Source organism: Centrocercus urophasianus, unplaced genomic scaffold (genome assembly GCF_019232065.1).
Source record: "Centrocercus urophasianus isolate 14NV4802_14NV808 unplaced genomic scaffold, USGS_Curo_1.0 seq_16, whole genome shotgun sequence".
NCBI classification, from domain to species: Eukaryota; Metazoa; Chordata; class Aves; order Galliformes; family Phasianidae; genus Centrocercus; species Centrocercus urophasianus.
Genome location: NW_024884711.1, coordinates 41,589,548 through 41,609,872, shown reverse-complemented (window position 1 = coordinate 41,609,872; position 20,325 = coordinate 41,589,548). Strand labels below are relative to the sequence as shown.

General features: G+C 44.6%; 1 protein-coding gene across 4 annotated transcripts in view; it reads right to left on the bottom strand.

Annotated features, from left to right (window-relative positions):
* PRKAG2 (protein kinase AMP-activated non-catalytic subunit gamma 2) overlaps positions 1–20,325 on the bottom strand; it is a 183,169-nt gene that overhangs the window by 82,410 nt on the left and 80,434 nt on the right. Inside the window, exon 1 of one of the 4 annotated variants that reach the window (XM_042816534.1) lies at positions 4,387–4,495. The exons of the other annotated variants lie outside the window; for them this stretch is intronic. Within the exon in view, the coding sequence (XP_042672468.1) occupies positions 4,387–4,492 (106 nt within the window). The 5' untranslated portion in view covers positions 4,493–4,495. Of the gene's footprint in view, positions 1–4,386; positions 4,496–20,325 lie in introns of those variants that run through there. 4 annotated transcript variants of the gene reach the window in all.

Below are 20,325 nucleotides of genomic sequence, written 5' to 3'. Positions count from 1 at the left end.
AAACAGCTGTTTTCCGATGCCTGGAACAAACTCTGAAGAATCAACAGGATGTTGTTAATTAATATCAGCTAATCCTATCATCTCTCTTCAAGTTAAGTCACCCTAACTTTATCCAAGGAGGAGCAGAGAAAGGACAAGCTAAGAAGGGAACTCCTCAGTGCCAGTGTGCTGGGCTGAGTTCCCGAGCCAAGCACGGCTGCGTGACCTTTCCAGCCCAGCCAATTCCTGCCAGCTGCACAAAGATTGCTCCTGGAGCAGTGTCTTGCTCTCAAGACCTAAGCCTTCACCTTTCAGCATGAATCTGACATGACATGAAATGACAATAAAACAGCTCCAACAATTTTGTGGTGTTAAATCACACCTCTCAGGGCATCTCTGAGTCCTTGAACTGCTTTTAGGTTGGACAAGAATAAAGTTGAAAGTGGAAAACAGCCAAATCCCAGCAATTCCAGGGACCTGCTGATCCCATAAGCCCAGCAAACAAACTGCCTTAACAGCATCTTTTAAATTTCACTCCTGCAACTGCAATTGCAGCACAAGTCAGTCTAGGATAACAGCTTCTCGTGTAGTTATTCTTCTGAGAGTCAGAGCCATGAATAGCAAAGTAAAAGTAGGCAGAGGCAAAAGAGCACCATAGTTCTCCCAATGGAGGCAGGAAGGATGAGAGTGCAATTTTGATCATGTGTGGAAATCAGTAACTGCTGTGGATTCTCCTTCTCTGGAGATATTCAAGATCTGTCTGGACGCCTACCTGTGCAAACTACAGCAGGGAATCTGCTTCAGTGGGGGCTGGACTTGATCTCTTGAGGTCCTCTCCAAGCCCTGCAATTCTGTGATTCTGTGATTTGGGGATGTAAATAGAGCTCCTGCCCCATTTGGCATGCAGACACTTCAGGCTGCATTTGCTAAGCTGTGACATCATACATGCAAGTTCTATTTGCATTATTTTCTTTTCTCATAAAAATAAGATAAATTATTATATTGCAAGGTAATTAAGATGGTTTTCCAGACTCATCTACCTATAGATATCATCTGCTTTCAGCAAGGGTTAATGTTGCATCTGCTCTCACTCACAGTCAGTACCAGGCTCCCTTCTTTCTCAGTTTCTCCTCTTCCACCTCAGTGAATCTCCTTTCCTCTCACACTTGCATTCTGCAGTTCTACACAGCATTAATCCCAACCTTTGCTGTTAATTTCTCTCCTTCAGAGAGAATGATGCCATTTGAATTGCAGCAGAATTAAAATATACCTAAGACAGGAAAGAAACAAAGTATGTATGGATCTGTGTGTGAGAGACAAAGCCCTGCACCAATAAGGACCACAGCCACAGATACTCCCAAAACAGGAGCTCTCTGCCAAAGCCAGCTACAGATTTTAAGCCAGGCTGCCCAAAAGGAGCTTGGCTCCGCTGGTCTTGCAAACACAAATGCTTCAGAATTAGTATTTACAGAAAGCAGCAGCACAGAGACTGTAGGGGGGCAGAAATTGGTATTAAAAATAAGGTCTCAGGCATTTCACCACACTTTGTCACTGCTTTTCTTCTTCCTGACAATCAACCACAGAAATTTCACAGCTTCCACATCCTGGAGCTCTCTGCAGTACAAGATTAATCGGCACTGATCAGCCAGAGCTGCACATTATCTAAAATCCCTGTCAGCTCAACAGAGCACGAAAACCAGGAGAGAAAATCATTAACAAAGCAAAGCAGTCTCAGTTTCTCATGCCTGATGGTTTTAGCTGCTTCTAAAGAGAAGCACGATTTTAGGTTTTTATGCAATTCTTTTACAGCACTGCTGAGTGGCCGAGGAAATGGGCCCAAGCTGCACCAAGGGTGGTTCGGATTGGATATTGGGAAGAATTTCTTCATGGAGAGGGTGGGCAGGCATTGGAATGGGCTGCCCAGGGAGGTGGTGGAGTCTCCATCGGTGGAGGTATTTGAAAGATGCATAGATGTGGCACTAGGGACCACGGTTTAGTGGTGGGATCAGATAGGTCAGGTTCATGACTGGACTTGGTGATCTTGATGGCCTTTTCCAACCTAAATGATTCTGTGATTTCGGACCTAGAGGAGAAGACATTTCCACATGGGCTGAGCCTCAGAGCTGCTTTAAAGTTGTTCTAAACCACAGCAACTTGGGGATGCGTTCCAGCCCTTCTCACTGAGACAGACAGAGCGGGGTAGCAGGGATGCACATTTGCACTTCTTTGTATGGGGCCTGAGACTGATTTCAGCAAGTTAACACTTAATTTAGCTCTAATTTGGACCCAAATACCTGTCCAGCACACATGATAGGGAAGGAGCCCTGTGCCTCAAGCCTTGGCACAGGCTCAGCGGGCCTCATCTCCATCTTCTACAATGCAAATCTACACATCTTGAGAGAGGCAAGGCGCAGGCTGAGCAGCTCCTGGGCAGCTCAGTGAGGCCAAAAGCATCCAAAGGGAGTTTGAGGCACAACACCAGTGCATGTAGCAGCTCTGGCCTCACTGCAGCTACCTGTGAGGCAAAGGGGTTTCCGTGATGGACACAAGGAAGAAATGCTTTCAACACTGCACCTTTTGCATGTGTTATTCAATCTGTTGTGGAATGGATGGTGTCCTTTAAAGGGCAGAGCAATGAGCCTCACTGGGGTCAGAAAACTCTCCCCTTCAGAAATGCCAAGGGAGCCTATCCATTACAGCACACTGCCCTGCAGCAGCCAACAGCCATCCTGCCCTACAGACAACAGTGGGGAGGAGGAAATTCTGCTGGGTCTGCTACAGTCCCCTGAAAAGCTGCTCAGAAAGCATTCTGCAAGGTGTAATAGCAGCAAGCTACATATTAAAACTAGTAAATAACACAAAGCTTTTCTTTGTGACATTTCCCTGCAAATAATTAAGGCCATTTGGGGTAAAAAACATTTGTAAGTGTTAACCTGGTTCCCAAAAAGGAGTCCAGGCCCTGTGGGGTTTCAAACCCCATTTGCGAACACTGGGGGCAGAGCTGACCAGGCCTCACTGTACAAGAGCAGTGAGGATGAGTAGTGCAAATGGTGTGCAGTGAACATTATGCCTTCCACCTATTTTTTTAGAGCTGTCACAGACATTGCAGTTTCACACAGACAGCATTCTTGGGACAGGATGGACTATTGTCTATGGAGGAGGAGAAGCAACAGATTTTGACTGCAGGAAGCAGACCTGCAGCTGTGACCACTGCTCCTTGCAGGAATCCTTTTGCAGATGGCTATTCCTATCCCAGTGGTGAAACACGAGAAGAAGGGAAGCTCAAGGTGCCAACAGAAACCCTCAAGTTGCTTTAGGTCAACACAGAGCAAGACACAGCATACCTTAGATTTAAAAATTTAGTTGCTCAAAACAGGAGAAAAAGAGAAGCATTTAGTAGGACATCTTACATACATCACGGTTAGCCACTAGATAAATCACAAAACATCAAATGATAGAAAAACCAGCTCTCTGGGTGGGCAGCCACTCCAACCATCAATACTATCTCCTAGTCACTACATCTGTATGCACCTCTCTGCACCACCCATACAGTCCAGCACAACTCACACTGGTTGCTAGATTTAGTGTAGTGACTCCAGAGTGACTCAGGAGCCTTGCAGACTTGCTGAATGAGTCTGTCTCTCTAATCTTTGCCTGGTGCTGCTGACACTGTAACTCATTTTTAAACCTCTTGGTCACAGGGCAGAAACTTTCAGCAGAACTCATGGTCTTCGGGGAACCACAGCGCCGTGAATCAGCTACCATTAATCAATATAGGAAATACATTGAACATCACCATTTCTCCACTGCCCTTTACTAATCCAGATCCTGTTGTGTCCCAGCAAAAGTATGATGTTCCCCAGCTCAGCCCCTGCACTGCAGTTACCTCTCCGTGCCCAGGAAAAGTTTTTGATTCATGGAAGTGCATCTCAAACACAACTACACAGCAGACGGTGATACCAGAAAGATATGTTTTTAAACAAGAAACTTATTTATAAGTTATTTAAAATAAGATAAACTTATTTTAAACAAGTAACTTAGATTGATATGCATTTCTTTTTTACTTAAAATCCATCTTTGAATGTACAGTGTTGGCCCTAACTCAGCAGTTAGTCACTGTTTTCCAGTGAAAAGCACATTATTCACAGTCTCTTTTGAATGGATTTTGTAAGGTTTGCTGTAAAGCTGTAGTATTGCTCTTTTCCTATAAGTAATTTCTGTGTGTTAGAAGTGTCAGCTCAGACGTCCACCCCTGGTGCAAAATAACATGCATATAACCCCCTGCAACAGCTGCACAGTTCAGTCAGTGGAATTAGGAACCACAAAATTGTTGCTCAATTACCCGATACCCCCACACAGAAGGACCAACATCCCCACATCCTGATGGGAAGCATTGCTTATCCCTACCTAAGAGGCCATGAGGGTCAGACCAGCGTCTCTCCACATTTTTGTACTGCTCCTTCCTCTTCTTGCTCCCCCTGAAGCTCCCGAAACGCTTCATGAGCTGCAGCATACAGCCGTGCAGCAGCAGCTGTCGGTCATGCCCCGTCGCAAAAAGAAATCACAGCTGTAATCCAAAGGAGGCACAAGGGGCAGAAACGTGTCACCTGCACCCACACAGAACGGGCAAGAAGATAAAACTCCAGGAGGACCGTGCAGTCAGGAAAAGAGGGCAGCTTGCTGGAAATTCAGCCCCCAGGCACTTGGTTGTGGTCTTGGTAGGGAGAGGGTCCCCAGCAGGATGCCCAACCTGGCAGGTTTGTAATTCCGGCGTGCAGGAAGCAGCTGTGAGTAGTGGGATGGGATCAAAGTCAGCCCACGGCTGTCAGAAACCTCAGGGAGTGGAACATTTCCCAGCAGATCCACTCATGCAGAAAGGGTCAGTGAGTGCCCGGTAAGCTCCCCTGTTTAAAAACCACTAACCGTGCAGAGGCACCACGAGCCCTCTTGAAGGGGATAGTCATGTGCAGCGCAGCATGATGACTCTTTAAAAGGCTGTAAAAGGAAACCACCCCTGTACAGACAATTCCTGGCACCAGGCGACCCGGGCACGCTCGCACCGTGCCATGACATCACCCAACTATTTTGATTCATGAGCGCGAGGTCTTCGCAGGGACAGCCTGGCCCTGCTGCCTATTGATGAGCTCAGACGTGCCCAGCCCTCCGCAGCAAATGACGAATGGCGGAATGGGAACAAGCATCTGCCAATTCATAACAAGAACTGAAACTGTTTCCAAAGCTACAGGCTGGACTTTCTCCAGCGACAAGCCCTCCTTGTGCTATGCATATCTATATGCTTGGCATAGGTTGCCCTATTCAAATTTGCAAAGCAAAAAAGCGCCTGAGACAGCCGGCACAAATGTGCAGCACAAATCTGCTTCGTGGCCTTTCCAATGAGACAAGCACTCCTTGGGCTGTTCTTCCCTACAGGCAGATGTGTATTATGGTAAGCTTTGTGCCTACTTGTACTGTGCTGGTTTTTAGGGAAGGGATGAGCAGTGTGGGCTAGAGTTTGGGCAGGTGGGAGGGGATGCAGGCATTATCCAAGTCATAATCCAACTACCAGAGCCAGCCTTGCAACAGTTATCACAGAATCATAGAATATCTTGAGTTGGAAGGGATCCATAAGGATCACTGAGTCCAAAACCCGGCACCACCCAAAAATCAGATCATGGTAAAAGTTGTGTTAAATAGAAAGCTTTATCTCAAAGTCTCAGTGCCAGCCTTTCCTCCAGCCGTCACTGGAACCTGACGCTCAGATCTTTCAAAAATCAAATCCTACACTTCCAATCTAGACTAATAGAGTCCTATCTTTTTAATATCTAGGAAGAATTAAAGGCCTTACCACATTTTATTTCTCTAAAGAAACATACTTTTCTCTTTGTGCCCATGATTGCTCATGGGTCTTAATATCCTTAGAAAGATAAAGTGGCCAGGAACAGCAGGGAAAAAGACTTTCATCAATGCAGATTGCTTGCAAGCTGTGGTCTCTCAGGGATATTGTTGCCACTGAGGAATCAACACAGGGGCATCCCGGGACTTCAGGGACCCAGAGGGACACTAAAGGTGCCAGCAAGTCCCTCAGCCACCAGGGATTCCCTCCATCTCCCCTGTGGAGAACATGGAAGAAGCCAGTACAGATGGCGCCTTTGTCCTTTCACCTACTGAACAAAAGAATAGATGAAATTATCAACAAGTCAATCATCTTGTTTGTAAGGCTCTCTTTGATATCCAAGTGAAGAATCACAATAATCATTTTAAGGCTTTTCCCAGTCTTTCCCTTCCTGACTTGTCCTCCTATTTGAGCACTATCTCTGTGGCTCTGGCCACGTGTTTCAGCTCTGCATGTGAAGATCCCCATTCTTCTCAACAGTTCTTTGCATAAAACAGCCCATCACCTCAGTGCTTTAAGGAAGCCCTTTCTGCAGCTCCTCCCCTGGGGCTCACTGTTCACCCACTGCAGAGGGGAAGCATGGGGAGCAATGAGAAGTGTTTAGGGACTGGGGAAAGAATGACTCACTGTTACCTAAATATATACATATTTGTATACTTGCAGCAAGTGTCAAGCTCTTTGCACTCTGCTGGCCTTGTGAAGCCACCACATTTATCTCTGCAAGCAGACCCAGAGGGGCAGGCTTTGGCTGTCCCCAAACATGTGCCATGGGCCAGTTCTCGACCTCCTTCCATGAGAGTTGTGACCTTCACAGACATTCCTCTTTGAAAAACAACTCCCTTACAGCAAAACTAAATCTTCTTTGCTGCAGTTTAAGCCCACTGCTTCTTGTGTTATTCACTGTGCACATGAAAAACATATTGTTCCCTTCTGGAACAGCCATCTATGTGTCTGAAGATAGTTATCAAGTTCTCTTTGAGTTTTCCCTTGCCCAAAGACACAAGTAATGCTCCCACAACACCAAAACAATCTGGACCTCAAGTTTCCCCTCCTTCAGAAAGCATTCCTTCCTCTTCAGTAGCCAAAAGACTGCTGAGAAGGACTTAATGTCATTGGAAACCGAAAAATTTAAATCCCTTTTTAATGAGATAAAAATTGGTATTGCTTCAGCGCAGAAACAGCCTCCTTTTCAGTAGAGGCCAAGGCTAAAGAGGAGCTGATGACCTCTTTGTATAGGGCCATTGCACTGGGAGGATTCATTCCCCCTTATTAAGGAAAGCAGCAAGACCCTAATGCTTTTGCACAGAGTTACCAGCAAATGAAACAACGGTGTTTAACTTGAAGAGTAATTTGTTAAAAAAATGCACTAAAGTGCTTTGAGTATAATGATATTGTCTCCCATTGCCAATGATCTTCTATAACATCAAGCAACCCAAGTGAATCACACAATCATAGAATGACCTGAGTTGAAATGGATCTCAAAGACCATCTAGTTTCAACTCCAATGCTGTGGGCAGGGTCACCAACCGTTAGACCAGGCTGCCCAGAGCCACATCCAGCCTTGAAGCAGCACTGTGCTAACAGATTGTCCTTGCAGATCAAGATGCTGGATCAGCTTTTCACAGCAGATTTCCCTCACGTTAATTCCTCCTGCTTCCCCTCTCCCCTCTTCATATCTCAGCCCCTTCCTAGTTCCCCATCTCTACTAAGCTGGGTTCACCTCACCAACCTGCATGCTGACCCGCTGCCCTTCTGCCACAAACCATCAGTTCCTCTGGCATATCTACCTTGACACCCACAGTCAGGTCTACAACAGAGCCTTAAAAAAGGGCTCTGGAGCTAAAAAAAAAAGAGCCACTTCTCTTGCAGATCTCCCTTATACTACTTCTTACCTTTGCCTCATCAGCCACAGCAACCTGCCACGCAATGTCCTCCACTGTTCAGCGCAGCCTTCCACTCCCTTAAACCAGAAGTATTCTTTTTAACAGAGACGCTGGAGCACATAAAGTAGAAAAAATAAACCTTTTCTATTTTTCCCCTAATGCATGAGGCCACATAAGGAAAGGAGTCATCTGCAATCCAACCCAACACAGCCCCATCCACGGCCATGCTCCCTCTGCTCAATGCTTCCTGCATTTCAGTTTCCCTTCTCTCATGATGAAAGCACCCGGATAAATGATTTAATGAGACTCTTCAGGCACAAACATAGCTAAAACCTTTCTATCTCTAAAGACAACGTGAACACTTGTTCAATGAGGTAGAACTGGAATTTCTGAAGATTTGGGCTCCCCCCGATAGGAAATAAGGATGTCATGGGTTTATGGTTTTCCAACCGTATTCCATGATGGCACTGCATGAACTCATAGCAAGCAGCACGTGCTGTCTGACCACCCATTGGAGTCTTGAGACACAAACTAATTCAGCCCTCTTCCAGAGATGTAAATTCTGTGCTAGAAACACTTTAAATGCTGACATTCTGAACCATTTCTTGCCTACCTTTTTAATGGAGACCCAATGCACAAATGCAGCAGCAGAGCATAGGGCAAGTGGTGGAAACCAGTGAGTCTTATCAGGAGTTTTTGCGGTGTGAAAATGAAGAAAAAAGCAATATTTTCTGCCTCCAAATGAAAGATCTTCACTGCTACAAAATGAGAAGGCTAAAAAGAAAGTGTATCCCCTTAGTGAAATTAAAGCTTCAGCAGGCTTCAAACTGCAAGTCAACAAACCCAGCCATTTCCCTTTGCTGCTGAAACTTCCCATGTTCAAAAATCCCTCTGGTTTTGTCTTTGCTCATAGAAATCAAGGGAAGTTCAGATCTACCCTCAAAAAAGAGAGTGGTGAGGTGCTGGCACAGCTGCCCAGAGAGGCTGTGGATGCTCCATTCCTGGAGGTGTTCAAGGACAGGTTGGATGGGGGTCTGGGCAGCCTGGTGTAGGATCAGATATGGAGGTTGGCGGCCCTGCATGTGGCAGGGGGTTGGAACTTGACGACCCTTGAGGTCCCTTCCAACCCAAGAGATTTTATGATTCTATGAAAAGTAAAACACAACATTTTGCAGTTCTATGTGCATCAAGTTTCTCTGCCTTGTTCTCCTTAAAATTTTCCCTAAACAGGAATGTTTCTGAATTTCTCTTCTCAGTTCTACAGGCAGATGTTTGCAGAGCTGTAATTACTGGTTATTGCCACTGGTACCCAGCCACAATTCTCAGAAGACCAGAATAGTTTTAACTGCAACTGTATTTCATCAGAATAGTGATCTTGGAAAGTATTTCAAAACAACGTATACAGAAATGAGTAAAAGACATTTCTGCTACATATATGTATATGTAAAATGATGCTCAAGACTGCAAGTGATGCAATGCACAATAATAAAATGTATGTTTGCCTAAGAACATTTGCACACCATTTGAGCAGACCATACAGCCACATTTCAAAGGGAAATACAAACTAGCACTTTCTCCATCTGGTCCAAGTCCAGCTCACACCCCATAAAAGGACTGCAAGTTTATGACTCCAAGCTGGGCTCAATTACTTTCCATAATCATAACCAAGTGTTTCAGTGTAATGAGTTTTTGCCTTTATCCCTGTTTTTTTTATAACACTTCATGTGTTTTCACTGTGCATTAAGAAAGATTTCAATCTCGGAAGTTGTCAGGCTGGAACTAAATTGGTTTTGAAAAATCTGAAAGTGAAATTTTACTTCTCTTTCAAAGTCCTCAAGGTGCATTCTGGATTCCCCAGATCGCCTGATAAATTACTTATAAATTACATGCTGGCAGCTTTGTGGTGCTTTTCTAACCCTTCTTTCCAGAGCTTATAACACAAAGCAGCAGGAGCAGGAGGAATGGTGACGGGAGCGTTGGCACAGTGCTGATTCCAGAAATGCAAATACTGTATTTCAGGCTCAGCACCTACCCCAAAAGAGCAATAATTTGGGACTGATGAACGTGATCCTATCCAAACGATAATTTTACCATTTCCCCCATCCTTCTAATGTACCATGGTGCTATGTTTGCAGTGCTCATGTTTCTGGTGATTTCAGTTTGTGATGTGTAAAACGAAGCTGTTCTTATTACACACCACTATCTGGCTATGCTCAAAACAGCCAAGCAGTCTTTGATCCAGTAAGCACAGGATGTCTGGTGCAATGAATGCAGATCCTAAAGTTTAGTAAGTTCTCAACAAAAGGAAAATATCTCAGTATTCACTTGTACAAGATAAGAACAGTAGAGGCAATGAAGTTCTACGGAAGTATTTTTCCACTTGTGCTTTTCTCGTCTCTTCTTGTCATCAAGTCTATCAATCACATCCACCCACAAAGCCTTGAGAAGGAGATGGGATTCACTGGAACTTGACATATCTCCTCTTTGCCTTCTTCTTGCTCTTTTTCTTTCCCCCTTCCTCACTCTTCATGCAGGAGTGGAGCAGAATGAGTGACGTTGAAGTTGTGCTGGGCATTGTGGGGCTGAACAAAACATTCCCTTCACTTTAAATGACAGAAAAGGTCTTTCAGGCAGCACTAAATAGGCCATAAATTGAACAACATATGAATAAATCACAGCATCATAGAATGGTTTGGGTTGGAAGGGACCTTTACTAGGGATGGCCAGCATCACAAGAGTGAAATGTGTACCAATATTGAAATGAATGCCCCAAAATACAAAAGGCTGAAAATCAGAGCACCACAGCTCCTCAGAAACATAGCCCTGCACTGAATTTACCTTAGGAGACATCTCCAAGCATCAACCTTACACTGACACAGGTGGCACTCCTTCCCTGCACAGCCACAGCTCCAACATTTGCAATTCAAAAGCTGGTAAGAGCATCACTGAGAGAACAACTTCACACACATCTTACTGCAGTTTTAACATTTGTGCTGGCACAGTTGTCACAAAATACAACTCTCAGAAACAAACACGCACATTTGAAGCAACACCCTCATCCTAAAATCTAGACAGGGAGATGAGATTTCCAAGACATTTCAAATTCTGTATCCCTCTGGACCCCACAATAAGCAGACAAATCTGACAGCAAAAGCCAAGAAATTTACTTACACATAAAATAAGATGACAGACTCTTTCACTGGCTTGGTATTACTGTTATCTACTATTTTAAGTTGAAAATAACACTTAAGTGTTCCCTAACAATAAAAAATGCAGACAGTGTAATTTTGGGCTGACAGACATCCCACAGATGACCCACTCTTCTGTCACAGTAAATATAATAGAGACTATATAAATGATAAACACAAAAATAGAGACAGTGAACAGCATCCCAGTAGACACATGAGACAACATGGACAATGATGACTACAAAGAAAGTTGGACCACACCTTGAAAAGGAAAATGCAGCAAATCCTGGTGGGACAAACCTTCCTGAAGAGTTCCCAACCTCCAGCCTGAGGGGAGCAAAGCAGTTCCCAAAGCCTGCTTCTTCTGTTCTTCTTAGCTGCTATCCTGGTGCACAAGAGCCTGAGGACCATGCTCAGGTTCCTCTACTATGGTATTCATGCAGAATGGACATTTTCTGTTGACACTGAACTACTGACAACCCAGTTTTGTCAACAGAAAGAGGGTCTTACAGCTTTAAAGCAGAGGTGATCTGAGTTACTCACTAAACTCAAACTCAGTGCTCACAAAATCCCAGTGACCAGCTGGGGTACCTACAGGAAGGCTTTCATCTACTTACTGCATAGCTACCAAGTGCGTACTTCAGTGAACCATCAGGACATCACGCTGGCATGAATCCCAGTCTCGTGAACTAAACGCAGGCAGAACGCCAGGAGGTGAAATTCCTAACGGATCATCCAACCCTGCATTGTCATTGCAGAGGGATTGCTTGGGCTCCAGCCAGGGGATTAGAATAGAAAGAGGAATCCACCACGTGCAGGCAGGGACAGCACTGAAGTCCACCCCTGCGTGGCACCAGCTCCCTCAGTCTGCATGTTTAAGCCACCCCAAACAGATAGATCAGATCTTCATTTGCTGATTAACAAATAATACAAGTGGCTTTAAAAAACCAACAACTGCATAAAATCCAAAGATCTATTTTCACATTTCCACCCCTAGTTTTCCTACCCCGACATTTTTTTATAAATTAATGATTCCAAAGCATCATTATTTGTAAATAAGAGAATAAAACCAAGCACATTGCATGCTTTAACATCAAGACTAACTGAACAGCTGGCAAACTGGCCCTGTTAACATCCTGAGACTACATCTTAGGTGTAGGGGAACTGTTGGATCACTGCTGGATCATCTGAAGCAAGTACTGAGTCAGATATAGGAGCACAGGCGAAAGCAGTTCAGCTGTGTGACCAGAAAGGGTGGCTGCACCTCTTCTAGACCCCATGTAAGGGCTGACTGCCACTGAGGAAGGATCTCTCTCTGGAGATTGTTCCTTGTGAAGTGTATTGTGAGCCTGCAACACCAGTGAGCACTTTCCATTCATCTCTGATTATCTTTTCCAACATGATACTCTGACTAGCCTAACTTCTCTGTATACCTATTGATCATCCAATACTTTACAACATCTGTATATTTATTGGTCTTACACCAGGGAACACCACTGCTAAGACCACCTCTCAAAGCACCTTTGGATCCCCAGCAGGATGAGGTGAGCACCATATTTTGCACCTTTGCACAGCAGGGAGCAACTTTCCCAAAGTCCCACAGCAGGCTGGCATCAGGCTGGAAAGGAATAGAAGGTGATGAAGGTGTGCTGGGTGTGGTGGCTCTGCTCCTTCCTGTGCAAGAACATAACATATTGCTTGGAACTGCAGTGTGCACACAGTAGCTGTCTCACATCCCCAAGTTCCAAAGAGATTATTGCAATTAGTGGCCTAGATTACTGAAGATCTGCCTAAGCAGATGGAAGTATGGAAGAGGAAGTGCTCATAATCGCATGCATGAGACCTGGAACATAAATCATTCAACATCTTTCTGCTTTTTCTTTCCAGTTTTCTGGTGGTTTTTTTTTTTTTTTTTTTTTTTAATTTTTACACCCATGAAAAACACAGCAATTTTGTTGGCAAAAGTAACTTCACTGAATTCAAGAGAGATGAAAGCACAGTGAGAAAGACAGACCCTGCAGCTTACTGACATGGCAATCTAGGGAGCTCAGCAGTCTGCCATGGTACAGAAGGAAAAAAGCCTGAGATAGTGTGTGTATAATGGAAAGCTGGCATGGATTTGATGTCTGCAATGAGCAAGAAACAACCCAAACCCAAATTTCTTGATAATTCTACTGATCTGTGCAATTTGCAGAGACGTAACTTGGAAAAAGCACCCAATGCACCACGGCATCCAGTTTATAAGCTGCTGTGACTGCTGGAGCCACTCCTGTGATGGAAGTGAGTGAAGGAACAGCATGGGATGTCTTGGATCGTAAAAAGCTCCATATTTATTTACTTTGCAAGTGGAAAGACCAAGCAGTGTCAAGTTCAGAGATGCTATATTTAGGATTGTGTGAAAAATCTCAGTGGGCTGGCCAGGACCAATGCAGACACGAACTAGAGAAGGAGTTCTGAGTTCTTCTTTTTGCCTAAATGACAGGAGGGCTGGAAACTTGGAAGCTATGTGGTAGTAAGTGAATGCTGCTGGAAAATCCAAGCCTGACACTCTGCACAGGCAGTACCTGGCAGGAGGAGAAAAAAAAAAAGTATGAAACCTTTCAACAAACATTCCCAATATTCCCAATAGAGAGAAAGAAAAAGCCATGGACCATGTCCTTGGGAGAGCATCCCAGAGATGGAACGGCAAGAAGCAACAGTAACTCCTTGTGTAATTCTTCCTTGGGTATTAGATTTTAAGACGCCCTCATGAGTCAGAGGGCAGGTACCAGTGCTTGGGCTGACCCCAGCTTGACTCAGTTCCCAGACCAATGCTTTAGAAAAGAAACTTCTGGAACTGTGAAATCTCATTAAATGGTGAATTAGCTTAGCAGTGCTTTAGGCCAATTACACTCCTTTTTTTACCTTGTAAAGCTCTGTTGAAAATGACCTAAAGTAGTACCACAGATGACCAGAACTCGTTGTACAGTGCCATCAGATTCCCAAATCTTGTCCAAGGACCGACTTTGTGCAGTGACTTGAGTGCTTAAAGCAGAAAGCACTCTATAAAGTAGCCCAAACATAATTAATCGGATTAAGTTCCAAGTTGGAAATCAAAGGAGAGACTCAACGTTATGGTAACAAAGCTCTGGTTACCTCCAACAACACAAAACCCTGTTGTTGCATTTCCTGCTCTGCCCTGAAAGCACCACGCATCCATAGTCCAGCATGGTGCAGGCTGCTCTGGTCCTGGCTCTCAGAGTCCAGCTTACCTTAAAAAAGCCTGGAAAACCCTACCAGACTGAATGCTTTTGTTGTTATTATTAATTAATACAGGTGCGGAAAAAAAAAAGCAAAACCAAACCACAATTCCCTGCCATGGTCTTTGTAACTAGCAATAAGGCCTGGCATGTCTGATATCATATTATTTGCATGCAACTGGAGCAAAATTATATTAGAACCTCTGTGCTAACAGACAGGAAAAGAAATTATGGCTCCAAGCAACATATTCCTGTAAACCAGGTAGGCTGTTTCCAGTCATAATAAAATACTGGCAGAGAGGGCAGAGGAGGTGAGCAAGGAATACTGAAATGGGACTGAGAGATGAGTTCAGAGACTGCAGTTTTATTCTCCTTTCTGTTCCTGAGCTGCTGCATGACCAGAGACAGAGTCATCCCTTGTCTCCAAGGGAAAGGACCAGGAATTGAGAAACAAAGTGCCTCAGACACAGAGAAACAAAGCAACTCCTTCCCAGCCTCACATTCACCAAAGGCTTTTCTTCCCCTGCCTGACTCTGACTTTTTGCAAGACGTGCATGTGCTCTGTGCTGCCGAGCCTCGCATCTGTTGGATGGATGAGAAATTAATTTCTAAGAATTTCAGTGATGTCAGGCATTTTCTTTTTTAATGTGACCATAAAGTGGCAAGAGCCGTCAGCAGGAGTTTAGCAAAAAACTGTTGACGTTGCTTGGATACTGAGCTCTGCTCCACTCTAGGATTTGCTTGCATGTCTGCATTTGACAGCAATAACTCCTCAGGATTTGGGGTTTTCTTTAATATTCTGATAACCGTGCAAATATCTGCCCTTATTCAGAGCTCTGCTCCCCTCTCCTCCTCCACTTCTTGGCTTTGTAAAATACAAATTAATTCCTCAACCATAGTAAAGCCATAAATAAGAAGTCATAAAAATATTTTTCTATCCTTCTTTCTCCAAGGTTAATCTTTTCAGTTATATAAGCACTTTACAAAATAGCACGGGGACAGTATATGAGAATCTGTTTATGTGATTAAGACTTGGCTCCTTCTTTAGTGTGTCCCAGTGACAGCACTGTATGCTTTGCAGTCACCGCCGAGGCTCCCACAGCCATCTCTCCATGACCTCCAGAGCAGCGACGTTTAACATCGCTTTTCAGAGTGCTTGCAGTAGATCATTATGTTGGGTACCCATGCAGCTTAGGAGAAAGAGCACTACCAAGAACCTGCTAATTTTTTCATTACAGTGGGTGGATTCCAGGTTTCGCTGATGGCAAAAATCCAGCTACCCCAAGGGGAAGTAAATTTTTCTCACTTTTTCTCTTTACTGCTGTCTTGGTCCAAATATACACTGTGCACAAACAGTCTCGATGCCATTTAGTAGAGTGCTGTAGTGCTTTATAATCTTTTATGGTAAAGAATTTGGAAGGATTTGAGAGAGGGCTTAGGGCAGAACAGAAACAGAACCGAAATGCAAGTACAAAATCACAAAGCCGCTCGTCCTGGCAGCTAGATGACAGAGAATCAAAAAATCCTCTGTAGATCATTTTCCAGTCTGGTCCCTGATGTTTCTTATGTGAGGAATGATGGAGTTATCCTCATGCTCTGCTGCAGCAGGTCTCAGCACCCTGTGGGGTTATTTTCCCAAGGAAATGACATGCTGCTTGGGCACTTCCATAGTGCAGTTTGTTTTATTTACTTAATAACTTTTCTGGATTCAAATATGCAAGCAGCTGGCAGCACCCATGATACCAAAGCATGCTTTCTAAGTCTAGACGTGCAGCCTCAATAGTTTAACTCCTTCTGAGTGATGCCTACACGTCCCTATAAATATCACCTTGCTTATTTTCAAACTTTAAAATTGGAAAGGACAAAGCCACAGCAACACACAGCGGAAAGAATGATCGCTGCTGGAGCAGGCTTGTTTGGTGCCTCTGTCTCTCGTGCTGCCTTCACAAGCGTTTCGTGTTTGACTTTAAAGCGATTTAATTGCAGTAATTTGCCTTAATAATAAATCCCATGCCAAGAAACTGCAGATGGAGTAAGAGCTGACCCAGGGCCACTTTCCCAAGAATTTACGCAACCCCGTGCTCTAACGTACTGCCTCTGGTGCCACAGAAGAAGCTTTTCAGGATCTCCCAGGTGCCTGCAACCACTCTGACCGCCTGCACCTCCTGCTACAGCCATACATAACAAGGTGCTTTACCCTAAACTGCACTCCTAGAATGGCCACAATGTCTTCTTCTCATAGTGAGGGGCCCAACACTGAACACAGCACTCGAGGTGCAGCCTCACCAGTGCCGGTACAGAGGGATGATCACCTCCTGCTCCTGCTGGCTGCCCTATCTCTGATCCTTGCCAGGATGCTGTTGGCCTTCTTGCACACCGCTATTAATTAACAGCAGTTCAGCCAGCTATTAACTAATACCCCCAGGTCCTTCTCCTCCACGCAGACTTGCAGCCACTCTGCCCCAAGCCTGTAGCACTGCATGGGGTTGCTGTGGCCAAAGTGCAGGACCTGACACTTGGTCATGCTAAGCTCTCACTGCTGGTCTCAGTGCATTGATCAGCCTGCCCAGTAGGGCCATCTCACCCTCAGGCAGACCAACACTTCCTCCCAGCTTGGTGTCATCTGCAAATTCACTGAGAGTGTACTCAATCCTCTCATCCAGATCATCTTATTGATGGTACATATTACTGTGGCATATGGAGATGCTCGGCATAACTTGCAAAAGTATGACAACCTGACTTTTTTTTTTGCATTTTCATACTTTGATGATTTTTACACATTCTTCATCCCTATGGTCCAGATAATAATAGGGAAGCATAAATAACTGTGGTTAAACAAACATGTAGGAATTATGGCCCATCACCAGGGAATAGGAATAGGATGCTCAAGGAACATTTGGATGTTGTGTTGCAGGACATGGTTTAGTGAGAACTATTGGTGATAGGTGGATGGTTGGACTGGATGATCTTGAAGGTCTTTTCCAACCTTGGTGTTTCTGTGATTTTGATTCTGTGATGACTATTAATCACATACGTTGATGAAATTAAGAATGTTAAACCTCAGTTTCTTTCTTAGTCTTTGTTTCAACCACAAAAGAAACCAGGGAAAAAAGAAAAATATTCCTAACCAGTGCAACAGAGCTCTGAGCTGTTACCCCATAGCCCCGGCTTTGGTCATTTCTCTGAACTCAGAGCACTGACCTCTGCCTGTCATTGCTGAGCATTAGCAAGAACCTGCTGATAAGTCATGTATTTTTCTGCAGGCTGAGCTTCTGACTGAACACAATCTGGACAGCTGTACAAACTGGTTTGCACTAATTGCCACCATTTGCTTGAAAGCTTTCTGCCAGTGAACATAGAAGATGCCAGGTAGGTGCTAAGCCTCATTATTACTATTTATGTTTTTAAGGTGGAAATGGTTGTTAATGAGGCTTTTGTCAGAGTGCCTTTGACTGTAAAGGAAGTAGGGCTTTCCTTTGGCTCTGATGGATTTAGACCAATGCTTAAGTGCTTGCACAGGAAACTATTCCTTACTGCTCATGACCTTCAAGCAAGTGATGAGCAAATAACAGTGAAATTATGCAAAATATTTCCTCTCCATGTTTGCCTTATTGAATTAAAAAAGTTCTGCTGTTCCCTCTCTCCCTCCTTTCTCTCTTTCTCTTTCCCTCCCTCTCTCTCTCTCTCTCTTTCTTTCTTTCTTTAAGTCAATCAGCTTCCTAGCATGGGTGCCTCAGCAAAGAATTACGCTGTTAACTTCAGACAGCCAAGTCTGGAGATTGTCAAACGCACAATATAGCAGAATTTGACATGCACGGGGATAGAAACCACATTTTACACAGCTTCAAGGAAGGAGAAATGCTTTCTTGTAAAAGATGAAAAAAAATCAGCTAACTGCTCATCTAAGCGCTTATGTTGAACCCTTTTTGAAGTTCATTTTCCCAAACAAGTTTAGGCCAGAGCTGCACTGGCACCATGTGCAGCTGAAAGAAGGCCCCATGCACTGCTGAGCCAAAACACCATTGCTATTACCTTGCTACGTGCTCTTCGTGATTTTTGTCTTTGAAAAATCCTTTGCAGTAAGGCAGATGCTACCACAGAATAACAGAATGGTTTGCATTGGACCTCAAGGCCCATCCGATGGCACCCCAATACCTCCCACCAGCTCAGGCTGCCCAACGCCCCATCCAACTCAGCGTTGAGCACCTCCAGGGATGGGGCATCCACAGCTGTGCCTGCTCTCTGAGCAGCTGTGCCAGTGCCTCACCACCCTCTGAATAAAGAATTTCTTCCTAGCATCTAACCTAAATTTTCCCTCTTTCAGTTTGAAGCTGTTCCTCTTTGCACCTATGTGCCTAATGCAGCCCTGTGCACCCTTTCTGCAGCAAACTCAAGGCAGCAGGTGCTTTGCATGGGTATTATTTGCCACGTGTAGATGCTCTCATTTCAGTCCTACATATTAATGTGTGGTTCTTTCCCCATCATCCATCATTCAAGCTCAGGGAGGGTAGATTCAAGCTCAAGGAGGGTAGATTTAAGTTAGAGATAAGGAAAAAATCTTTCCCAGTGAAGGTGGTGAGGCACTGGAACAGATTACCTAGTGTTGTGGTTGATGCCCTGTCCATGGAGACTTTCAAAGTGAGGCTGAATCAAGCCCCAGGCAGCTTGATCTAGCCATAGGGTCCCTGCTCATTGCAGGGGAGTTGGACTAAATGGCCTTCAGAGGTCCCTTCTACAACTGTATGATCCAAAAGTCCTGCCCTTGCAGCATTTAGATGTGAATTTTGGGCATGGGTTAAAACGTGGATTAAACACAGATCTGGCCTCTGATATGGAGGCAGCTGGGTGGAATTGGAGACAGAAACCTCCATGGGTTGGAGATGGAGGCTCTGCAAACAAGATCAAATATCTGCAACCAGCAATGTCCTGCTGGAGTCATGAGTCAGGCTGCTATGTGCAATCCTCTCCTCATTAAGCCAATCTGCAGTAAGACCGTGAACATTATGAGCTATGGAAACCTTATACCGAGGGTAAGCAAACAAATCTGACACCAAACCTGCCCAACACACACAGGTGGTTAAGCAGAAATATTCAGTCACCCTGAAATGAGATGCTCAGGATTCCCAAATAATGCCAGTCGTTAAACAACATGTGATGAATGAATGGCTTACCTTCATATGGCTTCCCAAGAAGCAATTAATTGTGCCACAATGTGGTATTTGTCAGCACCATGAAATGTCCTTCATACTGAGAGCTACGTTCTGACCCCACTGTTGGCAATGACAAACCCTCCTGAGACTATGAAAACTTGGTTCCCTGAACAAGTCCAGAAATTACTACTGCTACACATCTTGGATGGAGGGCTGCTTTTACCCCTCACTCTTTGAATGGGGTTAGAAGCAAAGCAAAAATAAGCATAAAAAAGGGCCCTTAGCTAAACCTAAAGCAAAGCACCCGCAGGTATGCGAAGCAATCCCGGCTCTCAGTACAGCAGAGGAGCAGCAGGATGCCCACAGAAGGGCACCTATGTTTCATGATTGGGTATGAGCTCCAGGGAGATACAGCTGATGCTGACACACACCCTTGTCACCACAGTGCTGTACCACACGCCTTCATGGGGCTCTCAGAGCTGCACTTACATTCAGTCTCAGAAAGATCCTATTTAGATTTTAGCAAACACTCTGTTCTCTGTTGGGTGGGGAGAGCCGCCAGCCTGCTGGCCCATCCCAGAGCTCCCTGCTGGCTCTGTGTTTCTATGATTGCCATAGGAGTTTTTGACATGTGAGCCTTTCCAGCAATGCTCTGTAGGGGTGCTGTTTAGCTGGGCATTCCAGCATACTGAAAGTGGACCAAAGCAAAAGCAACCAGCAGAGAATATGAATTACGGATTGTTGCTCATAGTGTGCAGGTAATTACAGACTCAATACTTCCCTTCAGAAAGGTCACTCTGCAGGACACTGCTCTCTAAATTACAACAAGATAGTTTTTTGCTTATCACAGTTTTAAATGAGGCTATAATGAATTCTCATCTTGTTGTCCCATCCCGTGCACTTTGTAGAACACCCACAGACACTCACTTTGCATATCCTGGCTGGAAATCCACTGATAGAGCTTCTGAGTGTATGATAAACTCCATCCTGACA